Raw genomic sequence first — 16,492 nt, 5'->3', positions numbered from 1 at the left:
AAGAAGACAATGGAGGTTATAGTTTTAGTTTGAGTGAACTGCTTGAATAAAAAAATCTATTCTCAAAAGGCATTGCAATGGCTTATGTTGTAATTACTCTGAAATTCAACAGTTGTGTCTGGATGCAAGAACATGGGCAAGTCTCTCCCCAAGCTACAAACAAGTGGGATCAAAGACAGTCACAATAGCCAGAGTGATGTTTTACTGTGTGTCGCTACAATTACTACAATTACAGTGTAAACAACGAAGTGTAAAAGTTCAACCAGACTCGACCGAGCCAGTCTAAAGATTCCATCTAATTAAAAAGGGCCATTGACGATTCACTATCTTTCTGCTGCAACCCATTTTTCCTACGAGACTCAAACTATCACCAAAACATAAGACACAGTGAAGATCCATTGGTGTCTTTGCTAGAACTACTTGCTTTCAAAATCCACAAACCAGATGTCAGGGCTTGGTTTGTGGGCTAGGGAAAGGACAAAGGAAATGTTGTAGGAGCTGTCACAATTACTTACTTGGAGAGGGACACTCCTCCAGCTTTCCCAATAAGCTCCTCGTGGTGGAGGACGGCATCATTCCAAGGAACGTCAAGGAATTTCAGCAGTGTCTTCATCCATTTCTCAGGATGAAGGACCAACTGTTCGTAGTGCACAGGTAGGCATTTGTCCGCTGCCTCCAGGCACTGAGTGTACATTGTCTCAATGGCCCGATTCCATTTGGTCAGGCAGTCCCGGTAGCTGCCCAGGTCAAAGCCGGCGATTGTTACCTTCCTTGAGATCATGGAGTGGACTGAAGCCCGGCCATCACGAATCATGAGTACAAACTTGGCACGGGGAAAGATCTTGGCCAGGTAGGAGAGCGACTTCAAAGCAAAAGGGTCTTTGTTGCAGAGAAAGTTGGCGGGCTCTCCATGTTTGACAATGATTTCCAGCAGGAAGGCCTGCATGGCAGCGTCCAGCACCTCATCTGTCACACCAGCCTCATCCAGGCGCATCTTCTCCCTGCCGGAGCGGCTCCACATCTGCTTCATGGCCAGGATACGAGGGATGACGCGGGTTTCTTCGCCACAGCGCACTTCAGGGTGGGCGTCCAGCATGGCTCGCATTAGCGTAGTCCCACTGCGAGGCACTCCGCCGATGAAGATGAGTGGCATGTCTTTGTTGTAAACAAAAGGTGTGCTAAGATTCTGGCCTGTCCGTAAGGTGGTCCGCATGCTGCCTCCCAGGGCTGACAGAGGCAGGATACCACCCAACTGGCTGTGCTCTGCGATGCGATGGTGGCACTCCATGGCATGGCGGCCCAGGTAGAAGACCGTGACCGAGCTGATGACCAGACACGCCACCAGCAAGTTCTGTTTCAGCTTGCCAATCATTTTGCAGGCCACAGGCGGGAGAGGACAATATCACCACTGGAGCAATTTAGGGGGAGGGATGGGAAAAGGGGGCCAAAGGGCAATCAAGGTTCCCACCCTTTATGGTAGTTTGCTGGGAACCGGGCATGGATCGAGCTCCCTGGTGTACAGCAGCCGTTGAGTCCCCAGCTCCATGAGGCCTGGATTGTTGCACAAAACAAAAGAAAGTTAGTTCTGATTATACAGCAGGGCAACATTCCTCAAGCAAAGTTAACGACAAAACCTAATCAAAAGTAACATTTTATAAGCAATATTTCAAAATAACGATCGATGTCTGTCAGCATGACAATCCACTATCATTATTGCATGCACATCAAACGCATCTCAGAACAATTCTACAGAAGAGGAAGTTGTGAAGGAGAGTGATCACCACATTCTCTTTATTGACAGTCTTTTGATCTCAAGCCAACATCACTGTTACATTTTACTTTGCTGAGTTTTGAAACATAAATTTGACACAGAAGTGCTTCACACACAATTATGACAATAGAGTTGCTACCAGGAAGACCAATGAACTTTTATGAAGAGTTAGTAGACAGAACTCAATGCCCACTGAAAGATAAATGACTAAGACTCTGCTGACGAGAGAGCAAGGACATAGAACCAAGGATAGCTTTATTTTCATCTTACTAGATATCACCCTGGCTTTGATTCTCAGAGAGCATTATCTGTGACATTTAACATTCTGCCTCTAATTCTGACATGGGCATACACACAAACTCATTCTGTAGACAGGACAATATGTACTCGCACACAACAAAACACACATACATTTTACACACAACAGTTTTAGTATGGACCAAAGTGGTGGAGAGACAAACAATGCCATTCCTCAAGTCACAATGCCAGTGTGGCTAAAGCCTCAGGATGTAGAATATTTCACTTGTGCAGTATAATTCATTGATCATGATTCAAGTGGATTTAAATGTATGGTCCAAGTGTCACTGGTACTGATCAACAATCCTGTCCTCCTTAATGTCTCCAAAAACACCATTAGGGCTGACTGGGGCCTGTTCTCTGTGGCGTTTGTGAGATCCCCACATGCTACTGTCAGTTTCATCTTACCCCAAAATATACTTCATGCATGTTTGGTATCAAAATGATTCCAGCTATTGCACACATCCACTTTCCACTCCTACAGCTAGCCATAAACAGATGCAGGCAGAGCAGTTTTAGCGATTGTGACATATCTCCTCCAACCAAACAACCAAAACAGATGTCGAACATAAGCGCTACACTTTCATGATAGAGGAGTTGGGGGGGGGGGGGGACAGGAAGGTGTTTCACTACAAAGACTTTTAAATGGTCTTGGCAAAAAAAATGTTTCAGCCTCGCAATCCAGTTACCCGCTATCAAAAAGCATATATTTAAAAATAAAATAGGTTTAGATCTTTGTAATCTGCATTTTTTGAGGCTTTGCCTTTTCTTTCAGCCCACATACCTATTCTCACATCTGTCTATTTACGCATGCTCCACGTTGAGTTGTGATGGTTCAGAAGCTCTGTCAGCATTGTTCTGCAGCAGTGGCACAACAGCGACTTCAGCATCACTGTGTGACAGGCTGCTGTTCATCACATCAGAGCAATGAACCATGAGTGATGGTGTTTGAGGGAATGTTTGGATGCATATTCGTCTGGACAGACCTCAACAGAATGAAGAAGACGCCTTCATCTTCTTTGCGCTCACCGATGACGTTTTAACTATAGACTTTGTTCCGTCAACAGACCATCTTTCACTGTCTAATTTTGCTGAGAAGAAAATAGGCGACACATGCGAAATCTCTAGATGAGCCCCGCTGCTCACGGTCCATGTGTTACAGTACCGGTACTGGTCCAACAGCGTCTACACTCTTTCATTTGGGTCAAGACATGAAAATTTTTGTAAGTACATGAGCTAAAACGCACAAGAAGCCCAATTCTCATTGAGAATAATTCTCTCTCCTCCGGTCATCACTGTCGACCTGATGTTCTTGATCACAGAATGAGGGAAACCGTATTGTAAACGTCTGTTGACACCCAGAACTCTAAAAGAAATAGTACCACATATTTGTACAGAGACTGGACAAAACTGTGTAGAAACCGTAGATAGACTTTCTATGGTCCACACAATAACGCCTGTACAGTCTCTATTAGTGGTGTAACGGATCGTTGGTGATCCGTACGGATCACCCCTCACAGTTCAGCACCGCTGATTAATGACACAGTTTAACGTTAACCATCACAGTGTGAAATAAAGTTTTACTGACATCGTTATCAACCAATACTCAGTGAAATATGAGATCAGGACGTCATGTATGTTTTTCTAGTCTCTGATAATGTTACACTGTACACAACCAGTCAGTGTTTGAATTGACCGGAGGAGAGCAAGTAACGCTAATGGACTACAAACGAAGGTTCCGTTTGGTTACATTATGATGCGTTCAGGCTCTGTTCAGTGAAAATGAGTATCGGGCAAAGGTAAATTATAACATTAATATGGTGTGTTCACATGTGATTTCGTGAATCTTCCTAATAATTTGAATTGTGTGCCTTTATGAAAAACACTATCAAAGACAATAAAGTAAAAGGATAACATTTAGAATTTTTGATGATTTACTGACTTCAGAGCGGTTGAAATGATTTTTGGGACTGTGGCAAAAAAGCCTGGAGCCATGTAGACCAGCTGCTATGATCAAGCAACAAAGGGATCTGTATCTACCAATATGGATCATCAAAGATCTGCAATTAGTATCAGCGGCAAAAAAACATGATCCGGGATCTCTAAAAGTTATATTTGCTTCCTTTTTTCTTTGGTGCTGATCCGTGACTCTGATCCGACTCCATTCTGAAAACAAGTACGGTACTAAAAAAAGCTTGATTGTCGTCTTGCGTACAGACTTGACAGAGCATGAAATCAGACGTTTCGTTTTTTTTCTTTTTTTAAATCGGCATCGTCATGTTATTTCAGCATCTTTTTGATCCATTCATGAAAATTTAATCCCAGCAAAATCAGTTTCAATCTATTTTGGGTTCTTGAAAAGATGAATCCACATAACTGACATATAGTTCATATATTGTGTACTGTATGTATGAATCTGTTTTGCCAGATTGGACCGACCAGGTCAATGCATCACCCTACCATCCGTTTCCCCTGCTTCAACTTCTTCTCAGTGGGTGACTCGCAACTAATGAGCCAAGTGGCTGTTGATGCTATTAAGCAAACATGTTCAACTGTTAACTCGTAGTTATACAAGGGAAGAGAATTTCACGACAAAACAGTACAGCTAATTCCTTGCATTATCCCACCTGTGAGAGGGAGCTCATGCAAGACTAAGCTGCAGCGAAACGCTCCAAGTGTTCCCTCTGCACTGTGACTGAAACATTTAAGAATGTGTAAAGACTGTACAAAGGATCTTACAGTGTAGCATCTGATACTGTTTAACATCGAAGGGCTTTGCCTTTTCTTTCAGCCCACATACCTATTCTCACATCTCTATGACTTCTCCTTGGTGATCCAGTGTTAAAGGGAGGGGAAGTCATAAATGTGCTGCCAACACGTTTAGTCTATTAGTGGGAGAACAAGAGAGGCATGCTGGTTCCTCAAGGCTGCTGGCCTAAAGCGGAAGTCCACCATCTGATTCACTTTTGCAGTTAGATACAATAAATCTGGCAGGCTGAGTACAATTCAAGTCAAGTCTCACTGAGCTCTAACGCATTTATTTTCAAGGAAGACCTTGCCAAAAAAGTGATGAAAAGTGAGAAACAAAGAGGTGGAATGTGAGAAATACATCAGATGAGTCATTGGTATTACCACAGGCCAGTGAAGGTAAATCAAACATGACAGCCCTCTGCTTAATCAACACAAAAAAGGATAATAAAGAAATACTGAAGGCAGTGATCATTTCAGAATTTCAATCTTCACCAACACAGGTAACTGATGTAAACTGACAGTGATAGTGTAGAAATGTCTATCAACAGTGAACAAGTAGGGTTGAGCGATACCACAATACAGACCATAAGATGACAGAGTATTAATGAGATTTTGCATAAACCCCCTGTATCTCTCTCCTCTACGTGTGGTGGACTCAGACCAGTGTCGTGTTACGTCTTGCACTGGGGCTGAACTGTGTTGGTGTTAAATTAATTGAGGCTCTTCTCTCCTGTTATTGATATTGTATCCTACTTGCAGGATTTTTTTTTCTCCATTGATCTGTTAGGGGAAGCCGTGGAGGCTGAGGCTGCTCTCCATGGAGCAACGGTGAAACCAAACCACATCAACACTTAATAACTCTTTACCTCATGAAGCTCTGGTGTGAGATCTGAGATACTGAAAAGTAACAGCAGGATTCTACAGTTTCCTCTTGCTTCACTATCATTTCTGCTCTGAAATGAATTGCTTGATAAGAATGCAAGCCAGGTTAAAGGGTTTCTTCAATTAACTGTTCCAGTCGATGAATAATCACTCCGTCTGGCATAGGCAGGAGAAAATCAGCGTGTATGAGCAATCTGTCATAACACTGTCAGGAAGTGAGCAGAGTCAGTTTGTTGCTTCCGTCACCTCTAATGGAAGAGTGGAGGGATTCAAAATGAACTAAATGTGGAGGGGCTGAGCCAGATACTATGCTGTGTCCATTTCTCCCCCACACCGAAGAAATTACAATGTTCCATAGAAACACAAGTCATCACAGAGGTCCTGCTTGTGCAGCCCTGGTCTCTAACAGCCATCCTCATACTGACAAACTGTCCATCCGTCATCAAGTCTGCAATCTGATCTTTGATCTGGTACATTCCTGAATGTCCACACCACTCCGGGTATTCTGCTCTTGCTTTGTGCAGGAAAGCTTAGCAGATAGCTAACAGTAAATCCTTTCAATAAAGACCCAGGCATCCGTTGACGAGTTTCAAGGCTTTAGTTAGAAGTTCTTAATTTTGTAAAACTGTGGAAACAACATGAAATATGGCCTTACAAACTGTCCATATACACATACATGAATACATAACAATCCAGCATATAGCCAACATGAAAGAATGTTCGACTACCTAGCTTCTAAGCTAAGAGCATGAAAAGGCAATGACATTCTACAATACAGAAATGTGGGGGCAGAACACCGGGATGAATCAGCTGGACTGTGGCCGTTACCCTGTCCACAACCTCTGCCCCTTCAGGCTGCCATAAATCACATGCTATGAAAAAACCCAATCAACCTCCAGCTGGACTGTATTACAGGGATAATAGATGGCTCTCTCCAGACCAGGAGGCCACCTCTGGTTCTGGAAAGTGAAGCCGCAGCGGAAGTGCCTTAGGGCCTGTGTCCACATAGCGGCTTTTTCTGAGCGCCAGCACCTTTTCCCAATTGTTCTCAATGAGGAGAGAGCTTGTGCAGACGCATAGCGAAAAGACACTGGACCCAGCGTTGTCACGGGAGTTCACAGGTAGGACCCAAACGCAAGACCACAGGAGACAGAAGTTAATATTAACAGGTTTTATTTAGACTGTGTGAAGGTGTGGAGCCCGTGGTCAGACACCCGAGTGGCAGATCGACGGTGTGAGGCCCGTGGCTCGACACCGGAGGGCTGGTAGGTTGACGGCGTGAAGTCCCGTGGCTCGATACCAGAGAGTAGACAGATCGACGGTGTGAGTCCCGTGGCTCGACACCGGAGGGCTGGCAGCTTGACGGCGAGTGTAGTCCGTTTAACACAAGGCCGGCGGAGTGTAATCCGTAGACCACAAGGAGGGCAGAGCGGCGGAGTGTAATCCATAAACACAAGGAGGGCAGAGGACGCCACGGGGTTTCAGCGGGTGAAAGACGGTACAACCTGACAACCCCAGACTGCAAGACCAGAGTCTATATAGAGACAGGAGACTCATTAGTGGGCCCTGAGTCTGGTGTGTCAGGCTGCAGGAGGTGATCGGCTGGAGTGTCCTCAACTGTGCACAATCAAGGGTGCGGCCATGGGAGGTGTCTGGAGGCAGAGGACAAACAGAGCACATGGCACACAATAACAAACAGGGGAATGACAGGACACATGAGGAGAGGAGATCAGGGGAAACACACCCCGGGTCAGAGAGGGATCCTGGATCCTGACAGTACCCCCCCCCCCTTAAGGAACGGATTCCAGACATACAACAAGACACAAAACAGGGCGGGCGGCGGGGGTCCGGAGGAGGGGTGACAGGATCTGACCGGCCACGGGGCCACCGAAGAGCATCGGCCACCGGTGCTCCGGCGGACGGCCGGGCGGAAGCGCTCCGGACACGGGTGCTCCGGCGGACGGCCGGGCGGGCGGAAGGGCTCTGGAGGATAGGATGCTGGTGCAGCAGTGGCAGGTACTGGAGGTCTCTGCTGCTCCACGACGGCAGCGGGCACGGGAGGTCGCTGCTGCTCAGAGACGGCAGTGGGCACTGGAGGTCGCTGCCGCTCAGAGATGGCAACTGGAGGTCGTTGCGCCTCTGCGATGGCGGCCGGGTCTGGGAGAGGCTGCGGCTCGGAGGCGGCGGCGGCCAGGTCCGGGGATAGCTGCGGCGCTGAGGTGGCGGCGGCCGGGTCCGGGGATAGCTGCGGCGCTGAGGCGGCGGCGGCCGGGTCCGGGGATAGCTGCGGCGCTGAGGCAGCAGGAACTGGAGTTGGCTGCGGCACTGAGGCTGCAGGAACTGGAGCTGGCGCTGAGGCAAAAGTCTGAGGCTGACGGTCAAATACCCGTTGGCATAGCAACAGGAAGCCCTGGCACTTCCCCAGTGTTCCGTCATAGGGATCCAGAGCCGGCACGGGGGATTCCCAGACCGGCGGAGCGAGGACAGGCGGGAATAGTGCGGGTGCTGGAACTGGGGGAGACTTGACTGTCCGGGCTAGTTCCTGCCCGAACCAGCCAATCCGAGAAACTTCAGCAGCGAAACGTCTCATCTCCTCCAGCAGCCTGGTAGTGCTGTCCAGCGTAGCTGCTCCGGTGGTTGCTGGGTCCATTATGGTCAGGTCGTTCTGTCACGGGAGTTCACAGGTAGGACCCAAACGCAAGACCACAGAAGTTAATATTAACAGGTTTTATTTAGACTGTGTGAAGGTGTGGAGCCCGTGGTCCGACACCAGAGCGGCAGATCGACGGTGTGAGGCCCGTGGCTCGACACCGGAGGGCTGGTAGGTTGACGGTGTGAAGTCCCGTGGCTCGATACCAGAGAGTAGACAGATCGACGGTGTGAGTCCCGTGGCTCGACACCGGAGGCCTGGCAGCTTGACGGCGAGTGTAGTCCGTTTAACACAAGGCGGGCAGAGCGGCGGAGTGTAATCCGTAGACCACAAGGAGGGCAGAGGATGCCACGGGGTTTCAGCGGGTGAAAGACGGTACGACCTGACAACCCCAGACTGCAAGACCAGAGTCTATATAGAGACAGGAGACTCATTAGTGGGCCCTGAGTCTGGTGTGTCAGGCTGCAGGAGGTGATCGGCTGGAGTGCCCTCAGCTGTGCACAATCAAGGGTGCGGCCATGGGAGGCGTCTGGAGGCAGAGGACAAACAGAGAGCACATGGCACACAATAACAAACAGGGGAATGACAGAACACATGAGGAGAGGAGATCAGGGGAAACACACCCCGGGTCAGACAGGGATCCTGGATCCTGACAAGCGTCTTTTTATTCTGAGCACACCAGTGTTTTTGTGCGGCCGCTCCAAGCGCTTCAGGTAAAAAGTCTATGAACCATTCAGAAAAGCCCCGATGATGTCACTGTACTAAATGGAGGAGTAGCTTGAGTCTTTCTATCCTAAACTTTATATTTCAGACAGACACGTGATAGTGTCTGAGACCAAAACGCCCATTGGTAGGAGCAGAGCGGGCGGACAGAGTTTTGTTACCGTGTGCCTTGTCTCGCCTTGCTCTAACTTTACGACTGTAAGATTAAGTGGTGACAAGCTGATCCATACAAAGTATGGAGCAGACATCCTCCGCTTGGAGCTCATGGTGAAAAAACAATGTCAAAAATGAGATAGTAGCGATAATAGATGGTACAAGGCAAAGAGTGGTGCTCGTCTATCATATAATGGTGGGTATGCTTCTTCTGGTTGCAGAAAACAAAGATGGCGACAGTCAAAATGCCAAACCCACGGCTTCAAAACAACAAAGTCAACAAATCAATGAGTGACATCACGGTGACTACATCCATTTATAACATATGGTCTACGCTCCAGGCAAGAGAGACTCATTACTGTTGGATTGAAGTCGTGATTCTGCCGGCAGGTGCAAACTAATCCAAAGGTGCGATTGTTTGCAAGGCTACTGTTCATCTGCATCCAAGCACTATCTGCAGGGATCCACACAGCAAATAAATCAGGGATGAGGGCAAACACATTAGTCGTCCTCCTCCGTTATTAGAAACCTTGTGTCAACCTTGGGTTCCCAGGGGATGCTATTTGATTACGCACCTGTCACACGCTTCAGATTCACGCCACTGTGTTTCTCAGCCGGTCACTTTTGTAATTACATGAGTACATATCTGCTGGATTCTCAACTGCAATGCAAAGGAGAAGTTGATTTGCCTGAGTGTTGCTTTACTTTATATATTGAAACAAATGTATTCCAATCCATGCTGCTGTGTTGTAAAGTGTGACCACTTCCTGTGTGAACTGGATGTGTACTCTTGTAAGACATGGCCTGACATTTATGCACAGTGAGTAGTTTTTGAGTGGGCGAGTGACAGTTTAACAAATTCACGAGAGAGGAAGCAGGATGGTTCTGCAGAGGCAGTGTGGTGACACATTGCACATCTGCAGCCTTGTAAGGTCAAAGAGAAATCAAGCAGGAAGGCTTCAGTCCACTGGACCTTCACTTTCAGATCACATCTGCCATCATCAAGTAAATGAACCAATAGACCAACATTCTTAACCCCTTCTAAATGTTCTCCACATCCCACAGAGTTGCCTATGGGATGGATGTGCATTATCACGCTGGCACGCACAACTGAGAGGCTCTTGTCGGAGGCAGAACTTGAAACTATGCAGCTAATGGTTTTTGCAAATGTTGACCTTTCAACTAAGCAAACAAACCCACTGTGTGATATCAGAGTTCAGTTTAACGTGTTGGTTACGCACACTCGCGAACAATGAATGAACTTGTGAATTTTTGTTTGTATCATTTGCAGCTTGCTATATATATATATATATATATATATATATACTTGATGATGGCAGATGTGATTAAATAAAGCTGTATATTTATCATGCTTAATATTGTTATTGCCATGAAGCCAAAAACTTGGAAAAAAATCCAGTTGGATTTTTGAGGCCTATACTGATATCAATATTTGGGGGAAAAAGCTGATATCAATACATATCAGCTGATCGTAGTTTTTTTAATGTAAACGTAACATTCTGTAACAATCCTGCAGATTCCTCATATTTGATTTGTATTGTTTAAGAATTGTGACCAAGATACTGTCAGTTCTCTTTGGTGGATAAACATAAAGGTAATGAGGACTAATAGTCGTCATTTCTGTAAAGCTTGTTATTTATGGGGCAATACCTATTTCAATGTATCTGCAGTAAACAAATCTCCCCGCTGCACTGCTCTTTCATAATATTTTGGATATTACTCTTTTTTGGTTGGACCCGGGCCGAACGCTACCTGGCACTGAACGTGTGAGGTACCCATTGGATTTGTAAAGATTATCAAGGCCCAGGCACAAAAAGCCCAAAGGCCAAATGGTGCTTGGCACTGAACGTGCAAAGAATTTATAGTTTTTGTAGAGATTATTATGAAGGACCGAGCACGAAAGTGCAGCTACCTGCTGACAACAGGAAGTTAGCTGGGCTACACATGACATAATTAGTGTAATAATTAGTGGGTTCTCTAGAGCCAAATAGTGGACACAGGAAGTGGTACAGAATTTGCATAAAGTAATTTCAAGTGACACACACCACGAAAGGAATGCCATCTTACACGTGAGCAGGATGTCCCATGTTCAGGATATGCAAAGATGAATCTGTCAATTCGGGGTGGACGATATAACATGTACAGAAAGTACATCAGTATGAATTTGCCAGATGGAAAGAATTTTGACTACACTGTGCTGACCACTAGAGCAGACTGCACCGATCGATCGGCTGCTAATTGAAACGGGCCAGTTTTCTGCTGATTAGCCATGACTGGCCAATCAGTTTCACATTTCAGATTTTTAGCTGGCCTCATTTAGACACTCATGATGGTTTTATATCTGCACACACTGTAACTTCACAGCCACACAGTGAAGAAGACCTTTATCACAACTCAAAGGCCATGGAGGAACAACCTTAAAAACATTTGGAACAAGTAACTTGATCAGACAGTAGTTCTACTCAAATTCATTCCCATGCACGCCGCTCAGAGGAGTCAGAGTGACCGGCTCGTGGGCCAATGGCATGGAGCTAAACAGCTAACCACAACGGAGGTTGCGTTGACTTACATGATGCGTTCAAGCTCTGCTCAGTAAAAATGAGTATTGAACAAAGGATATCATAACAGTATCATGATGTGTTCAACTTGAAGAACACCACTGGTTTAAGATGGTGTTTTGACAGCAACATGAAATCGATATAATAGGGGAATTATCACCTGGCTAACTTCCTAACACTAGCTCTAAGCAGCTTATAATACATATTCAAAAGTATTGAAATAAAAAAACAAACATTTATTTCCAATCTATTTGAATTGCATGTTATCTGCAAATAACTACTGTAGATGACCATAATAAAGTAAAAATATAACATTTAGAATTTTTGACAGCTCACAATGGGATTGGGATTATTAAAATGATGCCACGGAGTTGCCTTGCCAGTGCTGTACCCCTTCTGAAGCATTTATTTTTACATTTCTGGGAAAACAAATGATTCCATATATAAAGTCCATCACCTCAAAATATTACAATGACAAAACAAGGCACAAATCATCACTTTGGAGGAGTTGGAACCAAAGTGGCTCTATATTTTCTTTTTTCAAATCGCATTAATTATTCTACTTTGAAAATAGTTGATGTTTTTTTCTGTCAATCAACCAATTATTTGTATCATCAATATATCTGAGAGTCACACTTGTGAAGTTTGTGCAATGTGTTTCGCCATGTTTCAATGTTGGCAATGTTACAGGAAACTAGCCCACTGAATGTCAGTGGTGAAATAATGAGATGAAACGTTTGCTTTCACACATACAGGTTATTTGGATCGAAACATAGAAAACATTGTGCTTTGCTTGCAAGCAGTTATATTCATGGTGTAACAAACCATAGATGACCTGTGATCAGTATGGCTCTCCCTTCATGGTGACGGGCACACATGTGAACCACCACAACGCAGATGGTCCAGACAACTATATAAGCATAATTGACCCTTTGCTAAGCCCCTCCCCCTTGGCTACTGTTGCTAGGAGTGTCAAGCTTACGAATCAGGCATGGCAATATGGCGTTTTCAACCAGATCAGTGAGAGATATAAAAAATTAGATAGTAGCAGATTTCAGGAATAATAGTTGTGAGTTGAGAGGAGAACAATCTGCAGCAGAGAGTAGAGGGTTGTGAATGAATAAGTCATTGAAATGGAGGGAAAAGCTCTTGGGTCCCAATGCAAGAGTCAGACACACAATGTCTTGACAACTCACGTGAAAGACTAGGTTATGACTCCCTGTAGCTCTCAATATCAAATATAAAGCTAAATCAACGCGCTTCTCCATTTGTTTCAAGATAGATCTCGAACATCAAGGGCATGATCCATACACTGGATATCATAAAATGCTAATAATCAATATTCAACCGTCTGAAGTGTTAAACTGGCTAACGTTATCAGCATCTTCACTTGGATCAAACAAAGTTTCTGCTGATCTTTGATGGACAGCTTTGAGGGAGGTCTTCCCGGTTTGGCTTCGGGAAGGCCAGAAATACAACATCTGAATTTGGAGGGTATCTGCTGTCGGACTTGCAGGTTCCATACAAACCGCTAAAAGCTTGACAGGCCTCCTGCACCTTGTTATGATTTGAAAATGGCCAGTCTAGGGAGGGGCTTAGCAAAGGGTAATTTGAAGACTCTGTCCTCACTCACAATCAGTAAACAATCTGCGATCCATCAATCAAGTGTTCCACTGTGACAAGAAGCTCTGCAGGAGATCTACTGATGTCTTCGGCCATCAGCACTCCTATTCAGGGAGGTTTAATGAACGTGGGCCCCCACATCAGTAAGTCCTGAAGCAGCAAGCGACCTTTAGATAAACTTCAGAAATATGGGCCCTGCTCTGCAGCTGAAACCCTGGCTGGGCTTAGCGGTCAGACAGCCGCTGGACTGAATGTAGTGATTGTGATGCAGCAGTGGGTGTTCTTTTCAGAAAAGGAAATGAGAGCATAAGTAAGCTTGAGTCCAACTGATCCAACTCTGCAGCTGTGGAAGCTGACCCGCTAAGAGCAGCCAGCAAGGAGGAGCACACTGAATTCAGACGGATTTTCCCTCCAGACCACCTGCACGCAGCAGATGTGCTCCAGAAGTCTATGCCCCTAGCTGGCCACTGGAAACTGTTACAGTAAAGGCTGCTACAAAGTATGTTTATAAACCTTCACCCTTGTAGGCCTGCATGCTACAATTGACCCTGGCTCAGCCCCTCAAAGTCTAGAGGAGAGTGTTTTATCCTTCCCAAAGGAGAAGGAGAAAGATGGATGCGGAGAGGTAACAGTTACAGACTAAACAGTGCAGAAGACCTCTCCAGCTGAATCGATAGAAGATCAACAAAAACTACTTTGTTTGCTCAGAGGTAAAATGCTGATAACGTTAGCTAGCATAACACATTAGCAAACAAAGACCGTTAATTATTCATTCATCCAGTTTTTGGATCAAGCGGTGGGCGAGCAAAATGCTGTAGCACTTTAAACAAATGGAAAAACTGAATAATTTTGTTTTATTTTAGGCAATGAAAGCTACAGTAGTCATAAATTAACGATAACTTAACTGAAAAAACAGCAATATATTGACTCATTTAGCTGGGCAGGAACTTTGTTGTTCCTGCATAGGTTTGTCCTTAAGTTGTGAGGACGGGTTGGTGTTTGAAGCTTGCATTAGGACCGGTGAGCTTTCAGCTTTGCCATCGATTATAACGGCCTCGTTATTCAAAAGACTGCCGACGAATTCTACTGCGAATGTAACTCTGAAAGCATATCGTAGCCCTATCCGTCTGCATCTCTCTGATATTTCAGAACTATTATTGCAGAAATCTGATATTCTCTCTCTCTCTCTGATAGTTAAAAAAGCAATATTGACATGCCAGGTGAGTAAGCTCGACAGGCCTTGAAACAGAAACAAAGGGGAGAGGGGCTTAAAGATGGGTCAATTCTAATTTAGTTTTTAAATCCACTGAACAATTTATGAACTTTATTGACTAAATTTTCTTGCTAGTCTGACATCTACAATAAGCAATGGAGGGAGATAAGAAGCTGGCATGATCATCATTTCACTCAGAAGCCTGAGTCAGTGGTAAAAAAAAAAACCCACTGCTGTCTGAAAAGGATTTTGAAAGTTCAATGGGATTTTTGGGGGTTTTACACCTAATGGAGCATGGTACGGTCCACAACGGGATAGCGTTTTGTGAGGCGTTTGAAGAACCATGTTTCCACTGTGTGGATCTCACATTAATATATGGTGCAAACTACTTAGCATAAGCTAGACCGATGTGATTAACTGAGGCTTGGTCACTTTTTCCTATGCTGCACTCACAGGCCAAAACACGAACACAACCCTATCACATTCCATTATATATTTATGTTATGGGCCTACCTAACCTCAAACCAAACTATTAAAATGATGCATTTAATAGAGGTCTCGTTCATCAGCAAAAGGAGCATAGTTCAAACAAAGTCAATGGAAGGTTTATGTTATGGTCTGTTGAATTCGACATGAGTCTCTAAACCACTACGGCTACAAATGTACATCAAATGTGAGCGTTACATTGTGTAATAAATGCTCCATTCATTTGGAATCGAGGGCAGAGGAGAGGTTTTCAGTTGAGTTGAAATACGGACTGTAATGTGGACCAGGCGTGTGTCCAGTGGGTAGTGTTGCCTCTTAACATTTGTAAAATGTCTTCGTTAATCTTCAAGGTGTGTAACCAAACTAATGTCACGGTAGTCTGTTATCATGGCACATTTGTCCCTTACCCGCCGCGCGACATGTCTGTCAACATGACGTTACATCCCCGACTAAATGCATTTATTTGGCATGGTGTTGATTTATATGTGATTATATAAGCAGTCATAACACTATTATCCATTATTAATAGCCAACATGCCAAACACGCGCAATCGTGTCACCCTTATTTAAGAGGGAAATTAACATTAATGTTGAGGTGAATAAGCTGACATGATACAGTAATTCAAAACACCCTGACAAAAATGTGCGTTTATTTGTCGTAGCTCCCGGGCTAAAGGACATTGCAACAACACCATAGCTCCAAAAACCTACCTAATGCTGTAGATACGGCGCAGGAGACTCGGGCTTTTCGGTCAGAAAACCTTCACGGGATCTAGTGCCAATGTCCGGACAGTCCGTCCGTACTCTCGAGTCACTTTCCGGGCATTTTGTGTGTACACAGCGGTACCCTTACCGTGTCAGTCACACGATGGACAGGCTTGTTGCGCTGGTAGACTGGAGATGATACCAACCAGACTGCTACAACTTGACTGCTCTACTGATGTTGGAAGACGAGCTGTGATTGGTCTATAATTCAGAGAGGGGGTTGTGTGTCAGAGCTGCTGATTGGCCACACGTTGTAGGGCAGAACCATCGTAGATTTAAAAGCACAGTACATTCATAAAGTCTTCTATTTCATGTTCAGCAATAATCAATTCAACTTAATTAATCCCTTCTGTAAAAATTGATTTTAATACATCGTTAAATACATCAGTAGGCTCATGATCTAAATACAAAGTATATAATATTCAAATATAAAGTGTGAAATATAAATGTCTAAGATATCAATAATAATGAGGTCTAAACCCAAAATGTATACAATAAAAACAATGGATCATAAAACTACAATGTAAGAGTGCATGCATGTTAATACAGAATGTGCATGATTATATCCATGATATTGCCCTTAATTTCCCAAATAATTA

At 44.7% G+C, this 16,492-nt stretch overlaps 1 protein-coding gene across 2 annotated transcripts in view; it reads right to left on the bottom strand.

Annotated features, from left to right (window-relative positions):
* The window catches only part of tpst1 (tyrosylprotein sulfotransferase 1), a 68,831-nt gene extending 52,818 nt beyond the window's left edge, over window positions 1-16,013 (bottom strand). For both annotated transcript variants that reach the window (XM_079272028.1, XM_079272029.1), the window contains exons 1-2: window positions 15,840-16,013; window positions 516-1,551 (exon numbers count right to left, since the gene is read on the bottom strand). In XM_079272028.1, the coding sequence (XP_079128154.1) occupies window positions 516-1,372 (857 nt within the window). In that variant the 5' untranslated portion in view covers window positions 1,373-1,551; window positions 15,840-16,013. The remainder of the gene's footprint in view (window positions 1-515; window positions 1,552-15,839) is intronic.
* Between the last annotated feature and the right edge of the window lie 479 nt (window positions 16,014-16,492).

The sequence above is a fragment of the Melanostigma gelatinosum genome (assembly GCF_949748355.1).
Source record: "Melanostigma gelatinosum genome assembly, chromosome: 7".
Classification (NCBI taxonomy): domain Eukaryota; kingdom Metazoa; phylum Chordata; class Actinopteri; order Perciformes; family Zoarcidae; genus Melanostigma; species Melanostigma gelatinosum.
This window is presented reverse-complemented; position numbering and strand designations above follow the sequence as displayed.